Source organism: Cavia porcellus, unplaced genomic scaffold (genome assembly GCF_034190915.1).
Source record: "Cavia porcellus strain 051 isolate PalLab524CR breed Dunkin Hartley unplaced genomic scaffold, mCavPor4.1 scaffold_15, whole genome shotgun sequence".
NCBI classification, from domain to species: Eukaryota; Metazoa; Chordata; class Mammalia; order Rodentia; family Caviidae; genus Cavia; species Cavia porcellus.
In genome coordinates this window covers 8,281,342-8,304,150 of record NW_026947498.1, presented here as the reverse complement: position 1 = coordinate 8,304,150, position 22,809 = coordinate 8,281,342, and the positions used below count along the sequence as shown (strand labels likewise).

Sequence of the window (22,809 nt, the reverse complement as noted above, 5' to 3'; positions counted from 1 at the left end):
TAAATGTTTATATATGTGTTAACTGCTGAATTCAATGTGAGCATTTATTTGGGGTGAATGGAAGCTCCTCCAAAGCCTCCTTCCTTCTAGCCAAGGAGGCTGGAGGCTGACACACAGCCGCCCAAGAAGCTGCTCTGTGCCACTCACGCCATGGAAACATGCTCCATACTGTGTCCTTCAGAAAACAAAGACAAGCAGACACTGCCGGTCAGGGCCAAGACATTCATTTTTTTATGCCAGGTTGGCTGGACCTTGGGGGTACAGGAAGCCAGGACCCTCCCCTCCCTACCACCTCCCTGCTCCTCAGCCTTGTGATGAACCTGGCCCCTCACCGACTCACACCTTGACTCTGGGTGAGGGATAAGGGGCACCTGACTGGCCTCCGTGTTCTCCCCAAAGTGAGTCTCTCCCTGTGAGAGGCACCCTAGCAATTTATCTGAAGAGCTTCAGGGATGTGGGACATTCTAAAAGGTTCAGCTTCAGTGACATGGAACATTCTAGAAGACTTTGAGTCTGTGAGAGGAGTGCAGTGCACAGGACACCACAGCCAGCAGGAACAGTGTCTGGCATTGTCTGGTTGTCAGAGACCGTGGAAGCTGGCACTCACCCCGAGTGACTGGTCCTGTGGCCAGGGAACAGACAAACATGGGAGGCTGCCTACCACCAAGCGGCCCGTGCAGCGTTGGGGTCCCAGGGCAAATCTGTGCCACCACCAAGCCATTGGCCACCGCCTCAGCAGGGCTGTGCTCCTTCCTGTAGGCCTTTGCTTCCAAGAGGACGCCAAGGCCCAGTGCCCCATGCCTGCCAGCCTGCCTTCCTGCCGGCTTCCATGCCCAGGCGTGATGGCCACAGGGGCGGGGCACACACTGCCCTATCGCTGCTTCTGGACAGCCCGAGTGGCTCAAAAGCACTGAGCACTGGCTACTAAGGGGGTGGCAGGGTGGGCAGAATGTGGGACAAGGTGCAGGGACCCAGGGGGGACAGGACTCAGCATTTACAGAGGCAGCGCCCTGTCTGTCTGTCTGTCTCCTCTCCCTCCTTGGCCTGGGCCGTGCACACGTGCACCTGGTGTGCTCACACACATGTGCACAGGGACTCACCGTGCTCCTAAAAGACAGTGACTTTTGGATTTTTAAGAACTACTTTCCACAGTGCCCCCAAAGCCCTCCCCGCCCTTCCCACGCAGCCCCTATCAGTCGCTGCTGTTCTAGAGTCCGCTCTCCTGAGTGACTGCAGTGGTGCCGTCCTGGCTGCCTCCATGTCCTGATTGGACTCAAAAGCTTTCCCTGTCACTGCCATTTTGAGCTTGGGGAGGAGCCGGAATCACAGTGGGCCAGAGCCAGTGACCGAGGAGGATGAAGCCGTGGTGTCACGATTTCATTTGGCAGAAACTGCAGTGAACAGGTGCCCACAGCACATGAGCATGAAGCACAAGGACCATTTACATCTACAATTTTGTTACAGCAAAGCCGCGTGACCATGAGCCCCCCTCAGAATCCTCCCCTGGCTCCAAGTGTGCTGGATCACAGTCAGGGCAGTGCATCAGTGCCTCACTCGAATGAGCTTCTGTTGGGGTGAAACTTCTGGGCCCTGTGCCTGTGCACCCCTTTCCAGCAGTCCCCTTGCCAACCTCCCTGCCAGGCTTCCTGGCCCCACATGCGCCCACCCTGGCATCCCCTCTGCCAACCATCTTTGGACTCTCCTGCCCCGAGTGGCTGTCCCGGTGGCAGACACCCTCGGGCCAAGTCACTGGCCGGTGCCCACACCAACCCCATCACCCTGCTGGGGCAGCTGCCGTGGGTGGCCGGGGCCCCTTCTCACCCTGGTGTCCAGGAGCCCCGGTCCCGATGCAGGGTCCAAGGTCACATCCAGTAGGGGGCAGCCAGCAGGGGAACTCGAGGGAAGGGCAGCAGGAAGCGACTGTCCCAGACCCACCTCCACCTGCAGGTACTGGGGAAGCCAAAGTGTGGCAGTGTCTCCCCGTCACCTGGCCTGATAGCTGCCCATAAGGTGTGGCTTGCTCTACTGGTTGCCCCAGCAGGGGGCCCCTGCCTGCCTGGAGGTCATCACAGCTGTGAGTGACCAGAAGGAGGTGACTCTCAGTGAACCTCCAGCTTCAGCTAGGCTTGGGGATGCCTAAGTTCTCAATGTTAGTTTTGCCATTTATTTCTGGGAAAGTCGCAGGAACCCCAGCAAGCAGCAGGTCACCCACGAGGACACTTGGCTTAGTGAACACAGCATCTGGAGACAAAGAGGTCAAATCAGAGACCCCCAGGATGCCCAGGTGTTAGCTCTGGGCTTTTCCTCAGTGTCATAGAATGGCTGCTGAAGCACCAGAAGGTGGCATGCACCAAGACATCCAAAGCCTGGTTGCCATGCCTGGCCAGGGAGCCTCCTTTTACTCAGAAAGAAAAGCCTCCTCAAGCCTTTGCTTTTCTGTGTCTCACAGCCACAGTCCTGTGGCCACCTCCAGCCAGAAGAGGTGAGAAGGTGAGCTTCTCCCCTTTCCTTACGGAGCAAACACTGGGCAGGAAAGAGGGCAGGAGCAGGTGGACCACGTCTCGGGGACCCCACCTCCCTGCTGAGAATGATGGGAGAGGGTGCAGGACACCAGCAGGACCCCAGAGGACCCGGGCCATGCCCCAAGCACAGGCCAGCCACTCCCGAGGCCATGCCACGTGAAGGGCGGGGCATGAAGAGGGCACTGTCCCCTCCCAGGGGCCAGGAAGTGGGGTCTGAGAGGACCCCCGGCTGAGCTTCCAAGGGCCCAGAGCGAGTGTCTGTCCAGCAGAGGCTGTTGGATCAGGTGTTCCAGGGACACACAAAGGGGAGCCCCATTAGTCTGCAGCTCGCTGGAGGGGCCGCCCCCATCCTGGCCCAGCGCCCAAGGCAGGGCACACACGGCCATGTGCTGCTCACAGGCTCACACCACAGTGGGCCAGGGTCAAAGGCATCTGAACTTTGCACCTACACAGGAGGCTTAAGAAGAGTGTGATTTTGCTCTCCTCTTGGGAATGGAAACCAGGGCCTTTATGCTGAGGTCACCTTCATGCAAAGGTCAGGCCTTTGACTGATTAACTGATTGATTGATTGATTGATTTTATATTTTGAGACAGGATCTTGCAAAATCACCAAGTAGCCTAGACTGGGCTTGAATTTGCCATCCTTCTGACTCAGCCTCACACTGTGCTGGGATTGCAGGGGTGCTCCACCTGCTCCCACTTTGTGCATGTGTGCCCTGGCAGCTTTTGTTATCTGTTGCTTTGATGTATTGCCCCTGTGCCATGAGCCACCCTGCCTTGGAGCCAGCTGGTTATGGACTGAAACCCCCACAAACTGTGAGCTAAATAAACCTTTTCTTCCTTCATTTTGGGTGTCAAGTATTTTGTCCCAGCAGCAAGAGAAAAGTAACCAAGACAGGATCGAACTTCGGCCTCCTGCACGACAGACACTCTCTAGCACCGAGCTCCATCCCCAGCCAAGTTTTCTGGCTGTTCAAACCAAGTGTCACTGTATAGTTCAGGCTGGCCTTGAATTCACTATGTAGCCCAGGTTGACCTCAACTGGAGAGATCCTCCTGCCTCTGCCTCCTGAGTGCTGGGATTATAGGTGTGCACCACCACACCTGGTTGGTTGTGTTTTCTCTTGTCCTTTTCCCCTGCAAGGACACAAGATGACAGCTATCTGCATGCACCCTGTGCCAGGCATTATAAGCATGACAACTACCATGCCATGTCACACAGAGGACTCATGAGGGTCCTGAGCCGTGACTGCTCCCTGTTGTGTGCAGGGGACAGGGCCTTCCTGTTCCTGGTCCCTGTCTCGGAGGAGAGACTCTCCCCCTTCTCGGCATCTTGCTCCTCACCCCAGAGGCCAAGGGCTTGGGAAGTGATTCCCTGGCTGAGCAGAGCAGCCCAATGGGCTCTGAGCATCCCTTCCCCGGCTGGCTGCAGGGCCACTGGCGTCCCCAGGAACAAGGGTGCAGGTGGTAGCTCCATTGAAGCTGGGAACCCAGCTTGGCCTTAGGCTGAGCTTGCAGGAATAAAAGTGACGGAGTGGGGTGCCCCTTCCCTGCTCTCCACAGGGCGCTCCGGGCCCCACCCCCAGTGCCCATCTCTCAGGCCACACAGACTGAGAAGCAGCAGGCAGATGCAAATGGCTCTTTCTTCTGCTTCTGGCTGTGTCAGCATCAGGTGACTGAGTGACCTTGGCTTCTGAGTCCCTCTCCTCTCTTTCTGTTTAGATCTCGGGGTGGGGAAGGGTCCCCAAGATGCCAGCCCCCCACTGCCCTTTGCACGTGACTGCTGACCCTTTCAGATGTGTGCTGGGGCTCCGAGCCAGTTGCCATATCGGAAAGAAGAATAGTAGAGGGCAGAAGCAGGACAAGTGTCATGTGGGCAACATTGGGGACAGGAGCCGGGGCGCCTGCAGGAGTGGGAGAGGTGAGCAGGCCGACCACACAGCAGACGGCAGGCTCCACCCGCCAGCGCCCACTCCAGCTCTCGGAGACGGCCGCAGTGACAGTGGGTCGGGACAAGACCCAGAGAGGTAACTGCCACGTGTACTTGTGAAAGACAAGAGGCACAAGTCACCGCTCCTCTCTTTTAATTTTAAGCCAATTCTGAGTACCGCAAGTCAGGACGTCGCTCTACATCTGCAGAAGGGAAAAGCTCGTTCTCCTGGTGGCTGAGCTCCAGGCCGCCGAGCACAGGATGGTGCCAGGTCTGGAGGCCAGCAGGTCCCTGTGGCTGCCACTAGAAGAGACACTCGTCCTCTGGGGAGTCAGAGGAGAGGCACCGTGAGTTCACTTGGAAACGACTGTGGTTTCCGCCCAACAGGAGGAGCCAATACTGTCCTTCCCACCCACACCCCAGGCCCCACAGCTGTACCTTCTTCCATATTGACCTGCTGCTTGATGAAGCACCAGGGCACCCCGCGGTGTTTGTTACTGAAGCAGCAGCCTCTGCTTTCGCACTCCTTCTGCGTGATGCCACTGAAGCCACAGTTGATGCGCTGGTTGGGGGCCACGTCACAGGTCCCTGGCGGGAATCGGGATAAGTGGGCCAGAGGCCACAGTGCCCGGGACGCGCTCTGCCTGCCCGGGGACCTCACCGTGCGCATCACGGCGGGCAGTGTGAACCCACAAACAGTGACAGTCACATGCACCCATCAGGCACTCGATGGCAGGATGACAGGCAGGATGACAGGGACCGGGACATCGGAAGGGAGGCGCTGTCGCTCAGAGCTGAGGGTGTAAGGTCTAAGGCAGCATGGTACGGGTTCCACATGTGCCGAGGAAGCGTGGGACAGAGGGGCTTCCGGGTGGACCCAGGCCAGGGCGGAAGGACAAAGCTGGAAGGGCATCCTGCAGGAGGCAGCTGAGTCACTTGTGAGAGGGACTCGAGTGGGGCTGGGGGCTTGGGTGAGGTGGGGCCCATGCAGAGCAGGGACTGGGCAACTGCAGGCTGGGAGTACAGAGAGCCGCTGGACAGCCCCGCACAGGACCGTGGCGACGTGGGTAAGAAGAAGGGCAGGTGGGGACCTGCTGCTGTTGGGGACCTGGACACAGCCTAACCTGGGGCTGTATTTCAGGGCAACCTGCTAGGACCCCACTGAGGTGGGAGGTGACACAAGCCATCACTGTCACGGTTCCACATCTACCCCAGGCCCTCGAGGTCCTGGGGGGATTCGGGGTGACAGGGGCTGCCTGGGGCTGTGCCCATGTGTGGCTCTGTGGGCTGTCACACTGACCAGGTTGCCGGGGACCTCTGTCCCTTCCTGCCCACTCCCTCTGGCTCCGAAACATGGCCTGCTGCTCCCTATTCCTTCTGCCCCAACACCTCCCCCTTGGGAGATGCCCACTTGACAGATGCCCCCTTGGGAGACGCCCCCTTAGGAGACACCCTCAGCTCTTCCTGTCCCCTCTGGGGGAACCCTTGGTTTGGGGATGCTGGCAGCCCTTTCTGCTGTCCCTTTCCCTGGAAACTCAGTCTCCAGTCTCCAGCGACAGTGGGCTGGAACCTCGCAGCTCGGGAAGTGCTTTCCACAGACCCTGCCAACTCCCTGCCCTCTTTCACTGAAAGAGGTACAATAATGCAAATATACAAAAATATCCAAATCAGAAACACTTTGCCCACTGGCGTGCCAGCCCACACTGATAACCCAGCCCTCGAGACCACAGCTACCCCTGTGAGGTTCAGGCTGGACTCGAACTTGCTATGTAACTTGCCCTCGGACTTGTGGGGATCCTCCTGCCCCAGCCTCCCAAGTGTTGGGCTACAGATGTGCAGCACCATGCACCTCTGGAAATGCTATGAGGCATGGTGTAAGCCCAAGCCAAAAATTCCTATCACAGTGTGACACTAATGGCAGCATGCTCTGAGGGTCAGCATGGAAGACAGGACCGGCCAGGGATGCGCTGGCCACTGCACGAGGCCACCTTACCTGTCTCACCCTCAGCCAGCGCGCTGAGGACCAGCATGAGGACTATGGCCAGGATGCAGATTACCTTGCGCGCCATCGCACTTGGCCCCTGGGCTGCAGAGAGACAGGAGTCGGCCAGGAAGCCAGCGGCACTGTCTTTATACCACGGCCCTGTTTGACTAAAGAGTCTGGACAGCGTTTACCCAAGGAGTCACCGTGGACTGTGACCGGCATGGGTGCGGCTGGGGCTGGGGCTGGGGCTGGGGCCGGAACCCGGTGTCAGGATGCCATGACCCCGGGCCAGCAAGTGGGCCAGCCAGGCCCTTCTGCCCCAGCCACACCAGGGCTCACGGGGCCTCGCTCCGGTGTGACAGGGGCACCTGGGCCATTAGAGCTAGTTTTGTTTCTGTTTTGGTTTTTGCTTTTTGGGGTTTTCTAGTGGTTCTGGAGATTTGCACTGAGCTACATCCCACCCCTTTTTATTTTTAATTTGGAGACAGGATCTATGTGAGTCTCTAATTCACCCAAATGGGGCTCAAATTTGGGATCCTCCTGACTCGGCCTCCCGACATGCTGGAACCACCCCCAGATTCTCTTTTTTTCTAGAAAGTCCACAGCCCGTGGGAGGATCCCAGATTCCACCAGGGGTGACCAGGCTCTTCTTCCCTCCTGCCCAGCACCCTGCCATCCCTGGAGGCACAACCCCGAGTCGGGCTGGGGTCTGCGGGAGGGCCTCCCTTCAGAGGGCTGAGCTCTGACAAACAAGGGGCACGGGCACAGTGACAGGGACTTTGCTGGACTCTGCTGTCCAGGCCCAGCAGCAGTGCCCGGGGATTGGAGTGCAAGCTATGTGGCTCTCGGTAGGGAGCGAGTACTCCCAGCTTCGGCCAAGCTGTGCTTTCCGTGGCGGTGCATGCACGGAAGGACATGACCTGACGGGGCTTTGCAACCTTGGGCTACATCAAAAAAGGACGGAAGAAAAGGGAGGAGTGGAGAGGAGGGGGAGGAAGGGGCAGAAGCGGGAAGAAGGATGAGTGCCCGAAATGAGAAAGGCACTGATATACCCAGTACAGGGCAGTAATATAATAGGCCTAGTAGTGGACCTTTCAGACTTTTATGCATTATGATCAACAAACATGGTGTTTAAATTTCCCACAGTAAAAGACACATTGGCATGAATCCCCCTTTAAGTCCTGCCTGTGGCCTCTAACACACTCTTTCCATCACCCCGGCCACTTGCTGCAGCAGCTCCGGAATCCTCTCTCTTGAGGGGCTTTAGCTGTGCTGTCCTGGCGGCCTTGATGTCCTGAATGGATTTACACCGTCTCCCTGTCACAGTTATTTTGACTTTGGGGAGGAGCTAAGGTCCCACGGCACCAGACTCCCTAACTAAGGCAGATGAGGACCCAGCATCCTGATTTTAAGAGCTGCCTTTCTGTTGGATGGCGCTCGGCAGCAGCATTCACTAGGTCTTTGATCACACCTCAGAAAGGGGGAAGAGTGTGTTTGGAGAGAGGGGAGGATTCTGAAGGGATTCCATGGCTGTGTCTGCCAAAATGGAGCTCTTGAATGTATTTTTGGGTCACCTTTTGTACATACAGAATATGTGCTTTATATACCTCATAAATTTACATAATTGCAGATTACACTGAAGAAGTAATGAGACATTTTACAAAATTAAGTGAAGAATAAATTAAGCCTCATCTTAAAGGGTGATCACCTGTGATGGAGATTTCCAAAGTATGTCAGTCAGTGCCACAGAGTTGGACCCAAAGAATAACAAGGGCACAAGCACAGGGGGTAGGGGACCCACCCACCTCGGGGCCAGCACATCTGGAGGAGGAAAGGCGCGTGGGAGGTGCAAGGGGCCTTCGGCCTGTCTGCAGTGTTCCGCTGAGGATGGTCTAAAGGGCACGTGGTGGGAAGGTCAGAACCTCTTAACCCAGGGCTTTCCTTCTGTCAGGGCTGCGTAGTACTCCCTGGAGCACAGTGGATGCCACCTTTGCCTTACCCGTTCCTTGCCGAAGGAACTCTTCCTTGGGTGCTCCCATTTCTTAGCTCCCATGACTGGTGCTGCAATGGCCTTGGAAGCGTGGGTGTGGCTTCCGCATGCCTTTACCCACCTTTTACCTAGTGATTTTTTTTCCTTTTTGAGGCCAGTTCTTACTTTGAAATCACCTTGAATTCATGGTGATCTTCCTGCCTCAGCCTCCTGAGTGCTGGGATTACAGGTGAGCACCATGATTCCCGGCTGACTTTGTCACTTTGGTCATAGACCCCAAGGAGCTCCACACTGGCTTTCCCAGTGGGTGGGCAAATTTCCCTGCCCAAGAGGCGCCTAGGAGCCCCAGGGCAGCTGGCAGGCCCAGGAGGGTAGGGTCCAGCTGCTGGATTTGCAGACAGGAACCCCGAGGCTGCTGTGAGACCCCGCAGCAAACGATCCAGCTGAGGGGGCCAGGGCCCCACTGTGCCCTTCCATGGCGCCGCCTGCCCTTCCTTTGGGGTTTACCCTCTGCCCCTATTGGCCATCTCACAGGGACACTGCCTCACCACGGTGGGGCCTGCACCCCGCTGTCCCCACCAAGGGCGACTCCAGCCACTCCACTCCCCCAAGGTGCCAAGGTAGAGCCAGAGACCCAGGGATTCTCCTTGCGGATTTCCCTTCAGGGTTGGGAATCCAGCTTTCCAAAGAATAATTACAGCCAGGAATGCTGGTGCGACCTGCGTGACAGCTGAGGGTGCTACATGGAGAGAAGGAAGCAGTGAGCAGGCGTTGACCCCAGCAGATTGCTCTCATGGAAGTGGGGACCGGAATGGGTCTGCCCAGAGCCGGAAGGCACTGAGGGCAGAGTAGGGGGCTCATGGGCCCGGTGCAGTTGGAGAGGATGAGGGGTGTCCATGTCCCATAACTGGCAATGAAGGGCCGTCAACTGGGTCCCTGTGATGGAATCCCAGACTGGCCTTGGCCTTGTGTCCGAGGTGCTTCCCCAGTGGCCCCAGCCCCTGAGGAGGGACACATAGACCTTCAGGGAAGACAGGTAAGGTCCTGGGGGACAAGCTCGGGAGCAAGGCCACAGAAGCACGCAGTGACCCTTCTCCCAAGCCTTCCCCAGGGTGGCTTCTCAGAGGACATGGGAGCCCCATCCCCAGCACCCTCTTTGGAAATCAGGTCTTTGCAGATGATGGAATCATTAGGGTGGATGCAGATCCCTGCAGGGGACAGTGACATAGAGACACGGAGCCCTGGGGGATCCCTGAGACCACCCAAGATAGCAGAAGCCAGGAACAGGCATCCCGCTGGGAGGCCACACTGTGGACAACCCTGGCCCTGGGGGACAGCAGCACATCATGTTGTGGGAGCCACAGTGGCTGTTTACTGATTTATTTCAGCAGCTCAGGAAACAAACACGGCCAGCAGGACCACACATCAGGACCAGGAAATGTCTGAGCCTCCAAGGGTCAGGAAATGCCAGCCCGAACCCACACACACCTCAGGGACACAAGCACCACCACAGCCAGTCGCACAGAGCTGGACACTTTGGGTCACAGCTGGGTCAAGCCCAAGCAGGTGCCCAGTCTAGGAGCCCTGCATGTACCTGCCAGGGGCCATCACTGGCGAATCCTGGGGGAATTTGTAGTAACGTGACAAATTGTCACACTGAGCACTGAAAAGAAGCAGATGCATGGACCAAAGAGCATCGACGCAGTGCTTTGTCCAGCAACAGCGGAATACACAGTCTTCACAACAGCACACAGAACTTTTTCCAAAATACCCCATCCCTCAGGCCATAAAGCATACGCAGATAAATGCAAAGGACCGAAGTAAGGCCCTGCATGCTGTCTCATCAGAGCAGAATGAAGCTGGAGATCAACAGCAAAAGAAGCCTCAGAAATTATGCAAACACTGGGAGATTAAATAACACAGAAGGATTCCAGGAGGAAATAAGACTCCCTTAGAATCAAATGACGACAGAAGCAAAAGACACCAAAAGCGAGCGACACAAAGTTCTAAGAGGGAAGAGTTTAGCGGGGAATCCACTTACTAAAAACAAAAACAAGACAGTAACAACAACAATAACAAAACCCCACGTGATCACAGATAAATAAATAACCGCATGGTGCAGCTCAAGGTCCTAAGAGGACAAGAACAGTTCAAACCTGGGACTGAAGCCAAGAAGTGATAAGCCAAGATGAAGCCTAATGAAGCCAAGAAGTGATAAAGACCAGAGCAGAAATTAATGAAATCAAGACCAAAAAATGGGGAGGTCAGAAACCAAAGCGTGGTCGGTTGTTTGAAAGGATGGAGGGGAGATGGGTGAGGAGGAGAAGGGTCCAGCTGCCTGCGGTGACCGTGAGTACTATGTATCACAGACACGAGCGCATAAAGAGCTGAGAAGAAAAGACGGAAAAAAACACGAAAGACACAAAGAAGCGGACGCAGAGCTGACAGGTGACCGGGCAGGATGGAGACAGCGGAGTCCAGGCCAGGGGCCGTGGGGGCAGTGGGTGGGCCTGAGGGTCCTTTGCCTGGGTTCTGGGCTCCTGTCTCCTGACTGAGTCCTGAACGCACGACGTTAAATCTTTTCCTTACAAATCCTGTGCTTTAAAACCACAAAGCAATGGTTCTGCTTCCCCGCTATCCCTGAAACAGAAGGCGCGGCATGGCCTCCCTCCCGCAGCGGTGAGTCAGGCAGGGACAGAGGCGGCTGTTTGACTTTGGGGGGCCCAGGGCCGCACCCCACCACCATGCTTGCTGTATACCTTCGCCAGCACACCTTCCCTGAAGTCAAACACAGGCCAGAGGGCACTGTGCACCGCCCCGATTGCTTAGATTTGGCCAGCTGGGTGTGCAGGCCAGGCCTGCCCTCCTTCTCGCCCCTCCCAATCAGAACCCCTGTGAGACCCAGTGCGGTGAGCACAGGCTGCTGGTATGAGGACAGCCCACAGCTGAGCCCCATGGCGAGGCAGGGGCCACTGTGCACCTTCCCCCGGGGCTGCCCTCCTGCTTGTCCTGGCCGTGGCCCCCAGGGGATGTGAAACAGGTGCCAGCCATCTCAACTGTGAGCTCTGTAGGCAGAACTCAAGCCCCTGTGCCCCTGTGCCCCTGGCTGTCCAGCCCCAGCCCAGCTCCTGCCCCTGAGGTACGGCTCCTGGTGGGGTTCCAGCCACATCTACCCAAGATGTCCATGTGTGCGCAGCTCTTTTATTTCAGGGGTGGGATTTTGTCCCTGGTGTGAGCTGACAGAGCAGAGGACAAGTTAAGCACAAGTCATCTGTTGGCGAAGCTTCCCCAGGGGAGACTCTTACAGGTCCCAATACTGTGCCCAGCTGTTTTTTTTTTTGTTTGTTTTGTTTTTTTTTTTTTGACACAGTCTTGCTTTGTAGTCCAGGCTGGCCTTGAAGTCACAGAGATCCTCCTGCCTCAGCCTCCCAAGTGCTGGGATTACGGACATGCACCACCATTCCCGGCTTCCCACTGTGATTTTTAGAAGTCCCTGAGATGAAGAGATGGTGTCAATGGTTTAAGGATGGGCCAAGATGAGACCAGACAAAGAAATTCATAGCCTGGCATGATGATATATGACTGTAACTCTAGCACTCCAGGAGGCTGAGGCAGGAAGTTTGCAAGTTCAAGCGTGAACAAGAGACACACTCAGCTTGGATGACTCTCCAGGGACGCACTCTGAGCGCAAAACACCAAGCAGTGGTGAGAACAATTCCTCGGCCCCACAGCATCTTGGCGATCAGGCCAAAACTCCTGAGTGAGTCCCTGGGAGTAGATGGAGCACTTGTCTCCCCGATGCCTTTTGCAGAATTTTTCTTGATGAGATAAATGTAGGGTCACATGCCACAACAGCAGAGAGTGCAGACTCAGGCCGTGACAGGAGACAGTGCAGAGGGCTCCTTGTAAATGTTGCCCAGTTTTCCCCAGCAAATAACACTTTACAAACCCAGGTTACCCACAGCCTCACTGCTGTGACACTGACCGCAGGACAGAGCAGTGTGGCTCCTGGCTGTCGCTCCCCGTCCTGGACTTGGTCTCTGTCCCCTCCCAGGAGTTGGAAGCCAGGCAATAGGAACCCATACCTGTTCAGAGGCTGTGGATCACACACACTCATGAAGCTCCATGTGGGGAGCACTCACTTCCGCACCCCCATCCCCTGGAGTCCTAGATGCTGCCTTGTGTCTGGGACTCATGTCCTGCACCAGGCATGGACGAGGAGGACACAGCCCTTGGCCACTGTCCTCTGATTGGGCGAGAAGCCCTCCTAACGAGGTGACACAGTAAGGCTTCAGTTTTCACAGCCAATGATGGTATTTAAGTCAGTGGTCAATGTTTAAGATTCTTTTCTTCAAACTGACTGCAGTGCCATCAGGCTTCCTATAATTCATTCTTTTTAAAATGTTAAACACTAAAGTGAGTAATGGGAATGAGACTTCCGTCCCAGTGGGTCTGTCCTGGATGACTGGGAGCTGGGACTCTGTTTGCCCATCAGCTCAGGACACTGCTGGCCACAGGGCTCCCCCCAGGCCCCAGGGAGCCCGTGCTATCTCTGGCCCATTCTTCCAGCTAGGTCTTTGACGTGGCTGCAGGTCAGGAGCACTCTAGCTGTGCTGTCTCCTGGCTCCCATCTAGCCCAGCTCTCAAGCATGGGGAAGGATGATGCGGTAGCCATGGAGACAAGGAAGAAGAAATCCACCCCTGGACCTCCATGGAGTCTGCGGCTGTCTCCATGGAAACCAAACATCTCCTTAGGAAGGACTCTGAGCCACAGATAGGTCCCAAACGGCTTCAAGTAGGCGACCTGAAGCCCTTTGCAGCTCAAATAACAAAGCTCCCAGCTTCCCATGCAACCTGTACTCCCACTGCTATAGTGAGCTGTTCTAATCCAGATGCAGTGCTGGCTGGATGTGGCCTCCCTTCTCTAACCCAGTGTCCTGGTTGACAGAAGAGACATGCCCTTGGGTACCATATCCTGTCCCCAAACCATTTCCCCTTCCTCTCTGCGCTTCCCGGCCACCATGAAGCAAGCAATTTTCCTTGCCACGGGCCTGGCGACAGTGCAGCTGGCCAAACACGGACCGAAGCTTCGGAAGCCATGAGACACCACAGAACCTTTCTTCTTGTTAAGTCACTTATACCAGGAATTTTCTCATAGTGACAGAAAGTCAGCACACTGCCTGCTGTGGAAATGAAACAGGTGAATGTGAAAAGTACCCAGTATGTGCTGATTAATTTCCTGCCATCTACATAATCCCCCACCTACTGTTCAACATCAAACATTTCCTCAAAAACTGCGTGGTAATTAGAGAAGGAAAAGGCCACAGTGGGCCAGAAATGTCCATCTGCTGACCACCCCCCCCCCATGGCCCACTTTTTTCCAGAGAGACGGCTGCACAGGAAATCATCCCTCTCCCTGCAGGCTGGAACTGTAATTCAGGACCTGTTTATCTGTCTAACCACACCTTGGCAGAGACACTACAAAGGAAAACGGTCTTGAGCCTTTCCTAGTTGTGCAGTTACCCTTATCTGTGGTTTCGGTTACAAAAGTGTTCTGCAGGTATTTGGTGGAAAATTCCAGAAGTAAACAATTTATAAACTTTACACGACCTGCTTTCCAGAGTGGTGGGGTGGAATTTCACGTGCCCCACCCCGTGCCCCACCCAGGATGTGACTCATCCGTGGCCCCATGTCCACCCTGGATTTGCCGATAGCCCATTCGTCATGATCATCTGGTTATCTGATCGAAGGTCCTGGTACTTGAGTGGCTTCTGTTCTGCTTATCCTGGTCCTGGGCACCAGAGCAGTGATGCTCACAGTCACAGTCACCAAAGAGCTGCTCTTTGGTGCCCGCTGCCCTTCAGTAAAGGAGAAAATGCAGCCGAGCACCTGGGAGAGCCGCCCCGTGTTTTCATCCCACTGCGTGGTCACGGCTGCTCCAGCTGCTCCTGGACACTGTGTTCATCTCTTCCTGCACTTCCTTTATAAATTCACTTCACCCCAGGTGCATGCGTGCATGGAAAGGAGGGTTACATCTGTGGGCTCAGGTGTCACTGGGGGTCCTGGAGGATCCCCGCAGTGTGACGGGGTTTACTCCACGTGACCAGCCTCCCTCCCCTACCCTTACCCCCTGTCTCCTCCCTGGGTGCCTGGACCGGTTCTTTTCTCCTGAAATTCTTGGCTGATTCATGTCTTGATGATTTACTTGGTGCCAAGAGCCAGTGTCACCTCCAGGTTACTTTCCTCCGTCGCCGTGTGACGTGGGGGCTGCAGGTGTCCGTGGGCCCCGATCCTGCAGGTGTGCGAGGTTACCAAGCCAATGCAGAGGTGGGCAGCAGCCAGCCTTGCTGACCTGTGCTGACATGCTCCGCTTACTTCTGGACCCAGCACGGACTGGGTCCTGCTCCACCCGGCCTCTGTCTCTTTTTATTTTACTGATGGGTCTTAGGCTAAAAGACCCACCCTGCTGAGGACCCTGTCCTCACAGGACAGGTCATACATGCCTCCACCTGGGTAGGCAGGAGAGCCCAATGTCACTCAGGCCCAGGTCTGCAGCTGCTTTGGGTATGTGAGTGGCCAGCACCTGCTCACCAAGTCCAGTGCCCACTGCAGAACTGCTCTGTTCTTTGGGAACAAGGGCCAGGAACACACCCAGCCCCAGATGCCACAGGGGAACAACCAGACTCAGCCCCGGAAGCCTCTATTACAGAGAAGTCCCCACATGTGGAGCGGGCCTTGCAAGGAGGAAGCATCAGGCTGGCTCCAGTGTGGAGGACCAGGTGTGCACAGAGCCAGGGAGCCCAGCTCTGAGCATGCGCCTCTCAGCTGAGCTACTGTCCCCAGCTCTGCTTGACTCACCAGGACTCCTGTGGGACCCTTGAAGACGGAGTGGAAGGTAGGTCGGGAAAGGGCCAGAGGGGACTGAGCACAGCTGAGATCTGATGCATATGTGTCCCTAGCTCCCCAAACTGAGGTCACTGTTGTATATCGCAAACACATGCCAAGAATACTAATTCTTTAAAAACCTAAATAGTGAAGTGGGCAAAGGTAGCTAGTGGGATGCTCTGCTTTGGTTCTCAGGGAAGGTCATAGAGGAGCTTCAAGTCATCTTAGCCCAAAGCCCCCCAGCTCGAGGCATGAGAAGCAGGCAGTAATGGGTGTCAGGGTCAGGCCAGTGTCCCTGGGGATCTGGTAGGCAGCCATGTCACCCTGCCCACGTCGAGTCTGGGGAAGGATTGGGCATCCACTCAGGAGCTCAGATAGTGAGCCTCTTCAAGTCTTCAGGTCCCTCTGAAAGCAAACACAGAGACTTCACCTGCCATCCTCTTGTCAGACATTCTGATGAGCAGGCGGGTGCAGGCCACCTGAGAGCTGACCACCGTCCTCTAGGTGCTCAGCACTACCCCAAGGCGGCCCCAGAGCTACCCCAGACATCCCAGCATCTTCCAAACTCTGGGTGATCAGAGTCAGAGATGACTACAATGCCCTGCGACAGAACCCTCGGACAGCAGAGCCTGTAGCAGTCCTGGACACTCACCCATGCTCTAAAGACCCCACACATCAAAACCAGCAAGGCCTCGTAGAGAAATGCCAATTAAAACAACACTGAGAGTCCACTTTATCCCCGGAGGGACATCGTGGAGAAGTCAAATAATGACAAATGCTGGTCAGGCTGCCGTGGCAAAGGTCTTGGAAACTGGTCCCCAGGGTGATAGGAGACATAGGCCGAGATTAGGTCAGCAGACGTTGGCCACCTGCCTTCCAGGCCGAGGTCCCTGCCTGGGACCCTGCTAGAACACCCTGGTCACTCCACCCACGTTCCTCTGTCCCCTTGTTATACTGCAGCGGGGCCTGGAACTCCCTTCCCTGGCATCCTGGCCCCTCCTGCCTGAACACTCTGCATCTCTCCCCAGCTTCCAGCAAGGGGCAATGCATAGGGGACATTTGGGGTCCTCAGTCCCCTCCTGGCCACCTGCTCACCTGCCATGTGAGGGCCACACCCACATGAGGCCTCGCCCGGCCCAGAGATTAACTGTGCCCTGAGCTGCTAAGTCACTGCTCGCAGAGACCTTGGCACCCGCTCTGCCCTGGGTCCCCTTTGAACTTGGAGCAGCCCGGACACACCTCCATCTGCTCATGGATCCAGTCCAAGAAGGATGTGATTCGGGTGTAGACCCCGGGCTTGTTCACATCTGCACAACCAATGCCAAAGCTCGTGGCACCCACCAGCTTCCACAGCCGGCTCTGCTGGCACACCAGGGGCCCACCGCTGTCTCCCTGGCAGGGAAGAGGCCAGGTCAGGGTCGCAGCCCAGTGCCCGGGGGGGGGCGGCTGCATCTCCAGCCAGTTTCTTCCCCATGCCGGGTACCTTTGCTTTGCACACAGCCACAGGAAGCAACGGCAGGGGCCCAGCCCTCAGGCTGGGTCACTGCACTGTGGTTCCTCACCTGGCAGCTGTCCACTCCGCCCTTCAGGTAGCCTGCACATAGCATGGACGGGGCAACGATGCCGCCGTAGACCTCCCGGTGGTTGCACAGTTTGTTGGAGATGAGCGGGACCGCAGCATGGTTCAGGACAGGGGAGGCGTCGCCTGCTCCAACAAGGGCAGACAAACGGTGAGGGGGAGGGGGGTCGGGGCCCAGGGTGACGCTGAGGGCAAGGGCAGGTCATCCAGGTACAACTTGGTACCTGAAGACAGCAGGGCCCTGGGGGGACAGCAGACTCCAGAGCAGCGTGCCTCACCTGGGTCTCGGCTCCCTCACAAACCGCTTGGGCTCCCCAAAGCGGAGAAAGGGTGGACCCAGTGTTCTCCCCCGGGGTGCTCCTGGTCAGGCCCTCGACCCACACCAGCAGAGCCACGTTCCCCAGGGAGACTGAAGCACAGGAAGGCTCCGCTTGGCACTGCCATCTACAAACACACGTGCAGCCTGATCCCTGGAACCCGAGGCTGCTACCTGGCCAGGGGGGTCTTGCAGGTGTGACGGGGTGCAGACCAGAGAGGAGCAGGGGTATGGTGGGCCCAGCAACATCACTAGGCCCAGAAAAGGCTCAGAGGAGGAGCCGAGAGGCAGAAGCAGAGGTCAGAGTCACAGATAAGTTTGATGGGAGTGCCCTTCCCAGGGCCCCAGAAGGAGCCAGCCTGACCACCCCGATTCCTTGGTGGCCTCCATGATTATAACTGTGCCACGCAAAGCCACCAAGCTGGCCTCTTTCACTGCAGCAGCCACTGGATACTAATACACCTGTGAGGGTCAGCCTTAGGGACGACCCTCCCGCCTGACGTTGTAGGTCATAGAGGGTTCTCTGCCTCTGAAGGTGGAGCAGGTGCCACGTGGGTCTTCACCCCTCAAAACCTGCACCCTGAGTGTGCGATTAGTGTGTCACTTCGCATGTTTCGTGGGGGACCCCAAAGCCCCCATGTCTCTACAGCCCCCGACAGGACACCCTGGCCTGACACTGGGCTGAGAGATCGGGGTAGCGGTGGCCAATCCCCCAGATACCTGAAGAGCAGCTGTGGCGAGGGGCACAGGTAGGGGCAGCAGGTGGAGCCCACCTCTGGCACCAGCTGGTTGCAGGAACCTGGGCATGGTGCCCACATTCCTCCCCCGTGTCCTCACCCACACGTGTACACAAGGTCACCCCACCCGGGATGGGGTGCTGTGTAGAGGCTGAGGGCTCCGTGTGTGAGCGGAGCTTCTTATGAGAGGAGGGGGAGGAAGTTCAAGCCCGCAGCCAGACCTTCACAGGAAGAAGGGTCAGGAGCTTCTGTGGGACGGAGTAGGTCACTAGGGAGCAGGTGAGCTGGTCTTCTCGGGGACCCTGGACTCCAGGGAGGAAGGGGCTCCTATCCAGAGACCTCCTTTCCAGAGTCCAAGGTGACCAGAGCCACGGTGCTGGGGCAGGCATCCCCAGAGAGGGTCCCCAGGAGAGGAAGGGAGCGGAATTGTTTACCCTGCTTCTGCATTGAGCCAGGGTCGCCTCAGTTCGGCTACAGCCAGGAGCCTCTCTGCCCCACATGTTGGCTCAGGCTGGGTTTGGCCAAGGGCTGGCTTCAACCTACCAAGAGCCAAGGTCCTGAGCTGGAGTGGTGCTGGCAGTGGGCAGACAAGGAGGGGCAACAGCCTGGAGCTGGGGAGGCCCCGTGTTCTTTAGGAGGGACGGACGCAACTGACAGGTTTCCCAGGGAAAATCCTGAGCTCCCAGGAGCTGGGAAGAGGGAAGAGGAATCTTACCTGGAATAGAGTCTCTGCGGTATGATTAAAGTGACAAAGTCAGCTCATCCTGCCCTTGGTGGCCCTAAATCAAATGACCGAGTCCCTATCAGGCCAAGGAGAGGGGCCTCTGTGATCTTGAGACTTGTGGGGAGCTGAGGGAAAATGAAGGCTGGGACTGGGGTGGCTCTGGTTCAAGCAAGGGACCTTGAGGTTGCTGAGCCACCAGACCAGGGAAGGGGGACCCAGAGCGAATCCACCTCTGAGCCAAGAAGGAGCCCTAGCCACACGCCAAGATCTCAGACTTTGGCCTCCAGAATGATGGACCACATTTTTATAGTTCCAAGTCCCCGATCAGAATCACTTGTTACAGAGCTACAGGAAGCTGATGCTCTCCCAACCAACTAGGAAAGAGGCGGTGGGCAGTCCAAGCCTGGGGACCTCCCTGTGCCTCACCAATGTGGCTTCATTTGCACCACTGCCAGCACCCTTCACAGGCTCCTGCCACCATTGCTACAGCACCAGGGTCACCTTGGGAGGCCTGCTCTGCTTGATCTTTGGAGGAGAAAGTAATACAACTTCCAGATTCCCACCAGCGCCCACCGCACTGGTCACCAAGCAGATTTCTGAAGCAAGGTGTCCAGGCGGCCCTGTGTGCATTTATAGGAGGAGAATGAGGTGCAGGACGGCCCTTTGTGTGTCAGAGGCCCTGGTGAGGATGTCCCCATTCCCCTGGAGTCCCAGTCCTCTCCTGAGATCCTGAGACAACGAAGCGCACCTGATGGCCCTGGGCCGAAGGGAGGGCTGTCCTGAGCTGTCCATGAACAATCCCCACTGGACCTTAGCACCACTCTGGGGGCATTACAATGAGATGTCTGAGGGACCCTTCCCTGCCCCAAGGTCTTGGGGGCCTGGGCTCAGAATCTGATCTCAGACCACTGACCTCCATCCTCCGTGGCCCCCCAGCCTGATGTCCAGCACACTTTGCCGTCAGGAAAGTTCTCTTCCGAGTTAGGCAGGCAGACCGGCTGGACCGTCTCTGCGGGCAGAGGGACGAGAGCCCCGCTCAGCGGGCAGCGGGCAGACCGCACCACCAGTGGCTGTGTCTTCCTGCTGTGTGCTCACAACTGTCCACCAGCAACAAGAGGTCTGGAACTCACTGCAAGAAGCCGCCCCAGGGAGCATGTCGCCCCACACATACCCAGTAGTCTGGATTTAATGCCTGGACCCTTGAGAGAAACATAAACCTCCCTCGTGGGGTGGGGGGCCCCTCCAGAAGGCTGAAATAAGCAGTCTGTCACCTGGCAATTTTGATATATACCTTCATCTGCCACACAGGCATTCCCAGAAGGTTTAATGAGGAAACAGATGTCCCAGAAAACTTACTTCTATACGCCAACTGGGACCCTTCCCCAGCCTGCATTCCCTCAGGCAAACCTCGGTCTCTCACCCCAGTGGTGAGTCCTGTCTTGCAAATACACGGCCGGCGCTAGCCAAGCCCCTGGACAGTGTGCTCTGGTCTGATTCAACCCTTTTTTATTTTTGTCTTGGTGGGTTCTTTCACCACAAGGTCACCTATCTCCACACATGCAGTTTCGCAAGGCAGGGGCACTGACTTTCTCCGGGGACAGCTTGGGCCTCGGGCTCAGAGGGAGCATCTCAGGGCAGGGACCTCTCGCCCCATTATCTGCTAGACCGGCAGCCTCTGGAGCCAAAGCTGAGAGCCATGAGTGCACAGGCCTCGGCAGCCACATGGCCTCTGCGCTGCCATGGACTCGGCCACCAGAGTATGAAAGCAACCCCTGGAAATGGGCCAGGACACGGGTGTGACCGGATGCAGATATGGCCTGGGGGGCCTCCTGGAGCGGCCCTGGCCTGCATCCCATCGACCCGGGCGTTCCGGGAGCATCTGACTCATCCAGAGCTACTGAGCCCCCCAGCAAAGGCGGGGGACCACCTGCCCCCAGAGTGCCCCTGGTGCATGTGCCAGGGCTGTAGGAGGCCCCGAAGCAGTAGAACACCCACCCACTGGATTGCTAACAAAGTCCAGCGCTGCCCCCCACTTCCTGAGAATGAGCTCTGTGAACCCTGCCCCCGCAGCACCCAGAGGTGCCTGTCTAGCAATGTTCCCTCCTCGAGGTGCACACGCCTGCCTCTCTGTACCACCTGGTTCTGCCCCTAAGGGAGGGGCACCCTGGTGGCGACCCCCACCCATCTGCAGGGTGCCTGGAGTCTTTGGGGAGAGACTAATCAAGTCACAGGAGCCCCGGGCAGGCTACAGGCTGAATCTAAATTTAGGTGCCCACTGACTCTGAGACTTTCTGGGGTGGAATTCTGTGTCTCCTCACCAAACATCAGGGTGCTGCTGGGAATGCTGGTCACCCCCAAGGACCTGGCAAATCACGACTTTAGTGACAAGCACAATCAGCACACACCAACACCCACATGAGTCAGACACTGGGCTTTCTGATAAGGTTCAAGCAGCCATCATAAAACTATTTCTGTACGTAATCACAAACGCCCTCGAAACAAACGAAAAGCCACCGAACGGCCCAGAAACCAGAGGTACCGTGGAAGGCGAGCGGCCCGGCCAGCTTCATGAGGGCAATGTCGTTGCCCAGCCTCTTTGGCTTGTATTTGCTGTGGTAGATGATTTTCTCCACCAAGTGGGAGGGTGCAGGGCTGTCCAGCAGGGAGACCAGGCCCACTTGGATCGTCCAGGACTTGGGGAGATACAGGCTGAAATGGACAGGCCAGGAGGTGAAGCCAAGGACAAAGTCAGCCATGGGACCCGCTAACACCAGGGGCCCTAAGGTGCCACTGGGCAGCAGGCAGCCCAGGGCCTGACGTGTTGACCACTCTCCCAGGCGGGCTTTGTAGAAACGCATGACCTGTATGTGTCCAGGACCTGCCTGCTCCATACCCATGCAGTTCACATTTACAAATAGTTTTGGCTTTCAAGGAGGCTCCAGGGCCACCTCCAACAGCCACCAAAGAGAGCGGGCAAAAGTGAAAGGGAAATGCACCCTGGCCTAGGAGGCTTCTTACCCTCTACACCTCCGGAGAGATTGCTCTGCGAGGCTCAGAGTCCTCCACGCACTTTCACCCACCCCACCCCTCATGGCTTCACCCTGCCTCAGCCTAGCATGGTCCACTGCATGCAATTAGCAGCCAAAGGCCAGGCCCTGGCCTGACATGGCCTTCTGACCCTGGTGTGAGCCCTGTCACCCCGGTGTGGAGACAGGGCCAGGGAGGAGGGTGGGGATGCAGGAAAACATGCAGTGTGGTGGCTTTGTCTGCCTGGCTTCCTGCCTGCTCACTGCCCAGCTTGGGCCTGTCCCGCGTGGCCTATCCCTGGCCGGGGCCTGGCAGGAAGGAGCCACACTCACTCGTAAACACAGTGTGCGGCAGTGACGATCCACAGGGGCGTGATGACTGAGCCCCCACACAGGTGGTAGCCCTGGAACTGGAGGCTGACCTGCCAGGGCCACTGAGCCAGCGAGGACTCGTTCCCGCCCACGATGCGAGCGCCATAGCCGGTCCTCAGCCCACATGCTGCAGAGGGGGAAGCGAAGGGGTGCAGGGAGAGCTCGGGCTTTCCAGACCACTCCCCCACCCCGTGGGACCAGCCCTCCCCCCCAGAAACAAGACCCTTTGCCCAGGGTTGTCAAAGCCCAGGTGACAGTGCCCCTAGCATCCAGTGCCATCTATAATGGCAGTGCTGTGAGGTCAGCCACTACTGCCCCAGCCCGAAGAAGTCCCCTAACACTCTCCCCCACCCCGTCTTCCCCAGGCCCCACACCTGCCAGAGGAGCCCCTGCTGGGAGCAGAAGGCCACTGGCTATGTCTGGGCCTGGACCCTTGCAAGTCCAAGGACAAAGGGACAAGAGGGCCCACCAAGGCCACCTTCCCACTGGACAGGTGAGGCTGACACTGCCTCCTGCTCCATCCCACCCGGACCCAAGGGAGGCTCAGCGCCATGCAGGGGGGAGGGGCAGGACCTGGTGAAGGCTGGCTTCCACTCATTTCCCTGTGTGTCCAGCACGCTTACCCATGCACTTCAGGGTGACCACACGGCCCGAGGTGCATCCCTCCCTAGTGTGGAGAAACAACAGGCATGATGGAAAGTGGGAGGTGACAGCAAAACACAGCAAAGGTCACACTGAGCCTGAC

General features: G+C 57.1%; 2 protein-coding genes across 2 annotated transcripts in view; both read right to left on the bottom strand.

Annotated features, from left to right (window-relative positions):
• Positions 1-2,116: 2,116 nt before the first annotated feature.
• Positions 2,117-6,520, bottom strand: LOC134470540 (trefoil factor 1-like). The gene is made up of 3 exons (XM_063225313.1): positions 6,445-6,520; positions 4,890-5,039; positions 2,117-2,241 (listed from the first exon to the last, which is right to left on the bottom strand). Exons 1-3 carry the CDS (start codon positions 6,518-6,520, stop codon positions 2,117-2,119), a joined length of 351 nt encoding a protein of 116 aa, XP_063081383.1.
• The window catches only part of Tmprss3 (transmembrane serine protease 3), a 28,412-nt gene continuing 10,191 nt past the window's right edge, over positions 4,589-22,809 (bottom strand). The window contains exons 7-15 of the mRNA XM_013146076.3: positions 22,688-22,731; positions 22,026-22,191; positions 21,206-21,375; positions 19,580-19,675; positions 16,873-17,015; positions 16,550-16,702; positions 6,445-15,715; positions 4,890-5,039; positions 4,589-4,774 (exon numbers count right to left, since the gene is read on the bottom strand). Coding sequence (XP_013001530.3) covers positions 15,698-15,715; positions 16,550-16,702; positions 16,873-17,015; positions 19,580-19,675; positions 21,206-21,375; positions 22,026-22,191; positions 22,688-22,731 — 790 coding nt within the window. The 3' untranslated portion in view covers positions 4,589-4,774; positions 4,890-5,039; positions 6,445-15,697. The remainder of the gene's footprint in view (positions 4,775-4,889; positions 5,040-6,444; positions 15,716-16,549; positions 16,703-16,872; positions 17,016-19,579; positions 19,676-21,205; positions 21,376-22,025; positions 22,192-22,687; positions 22,732-22,809) is intronic.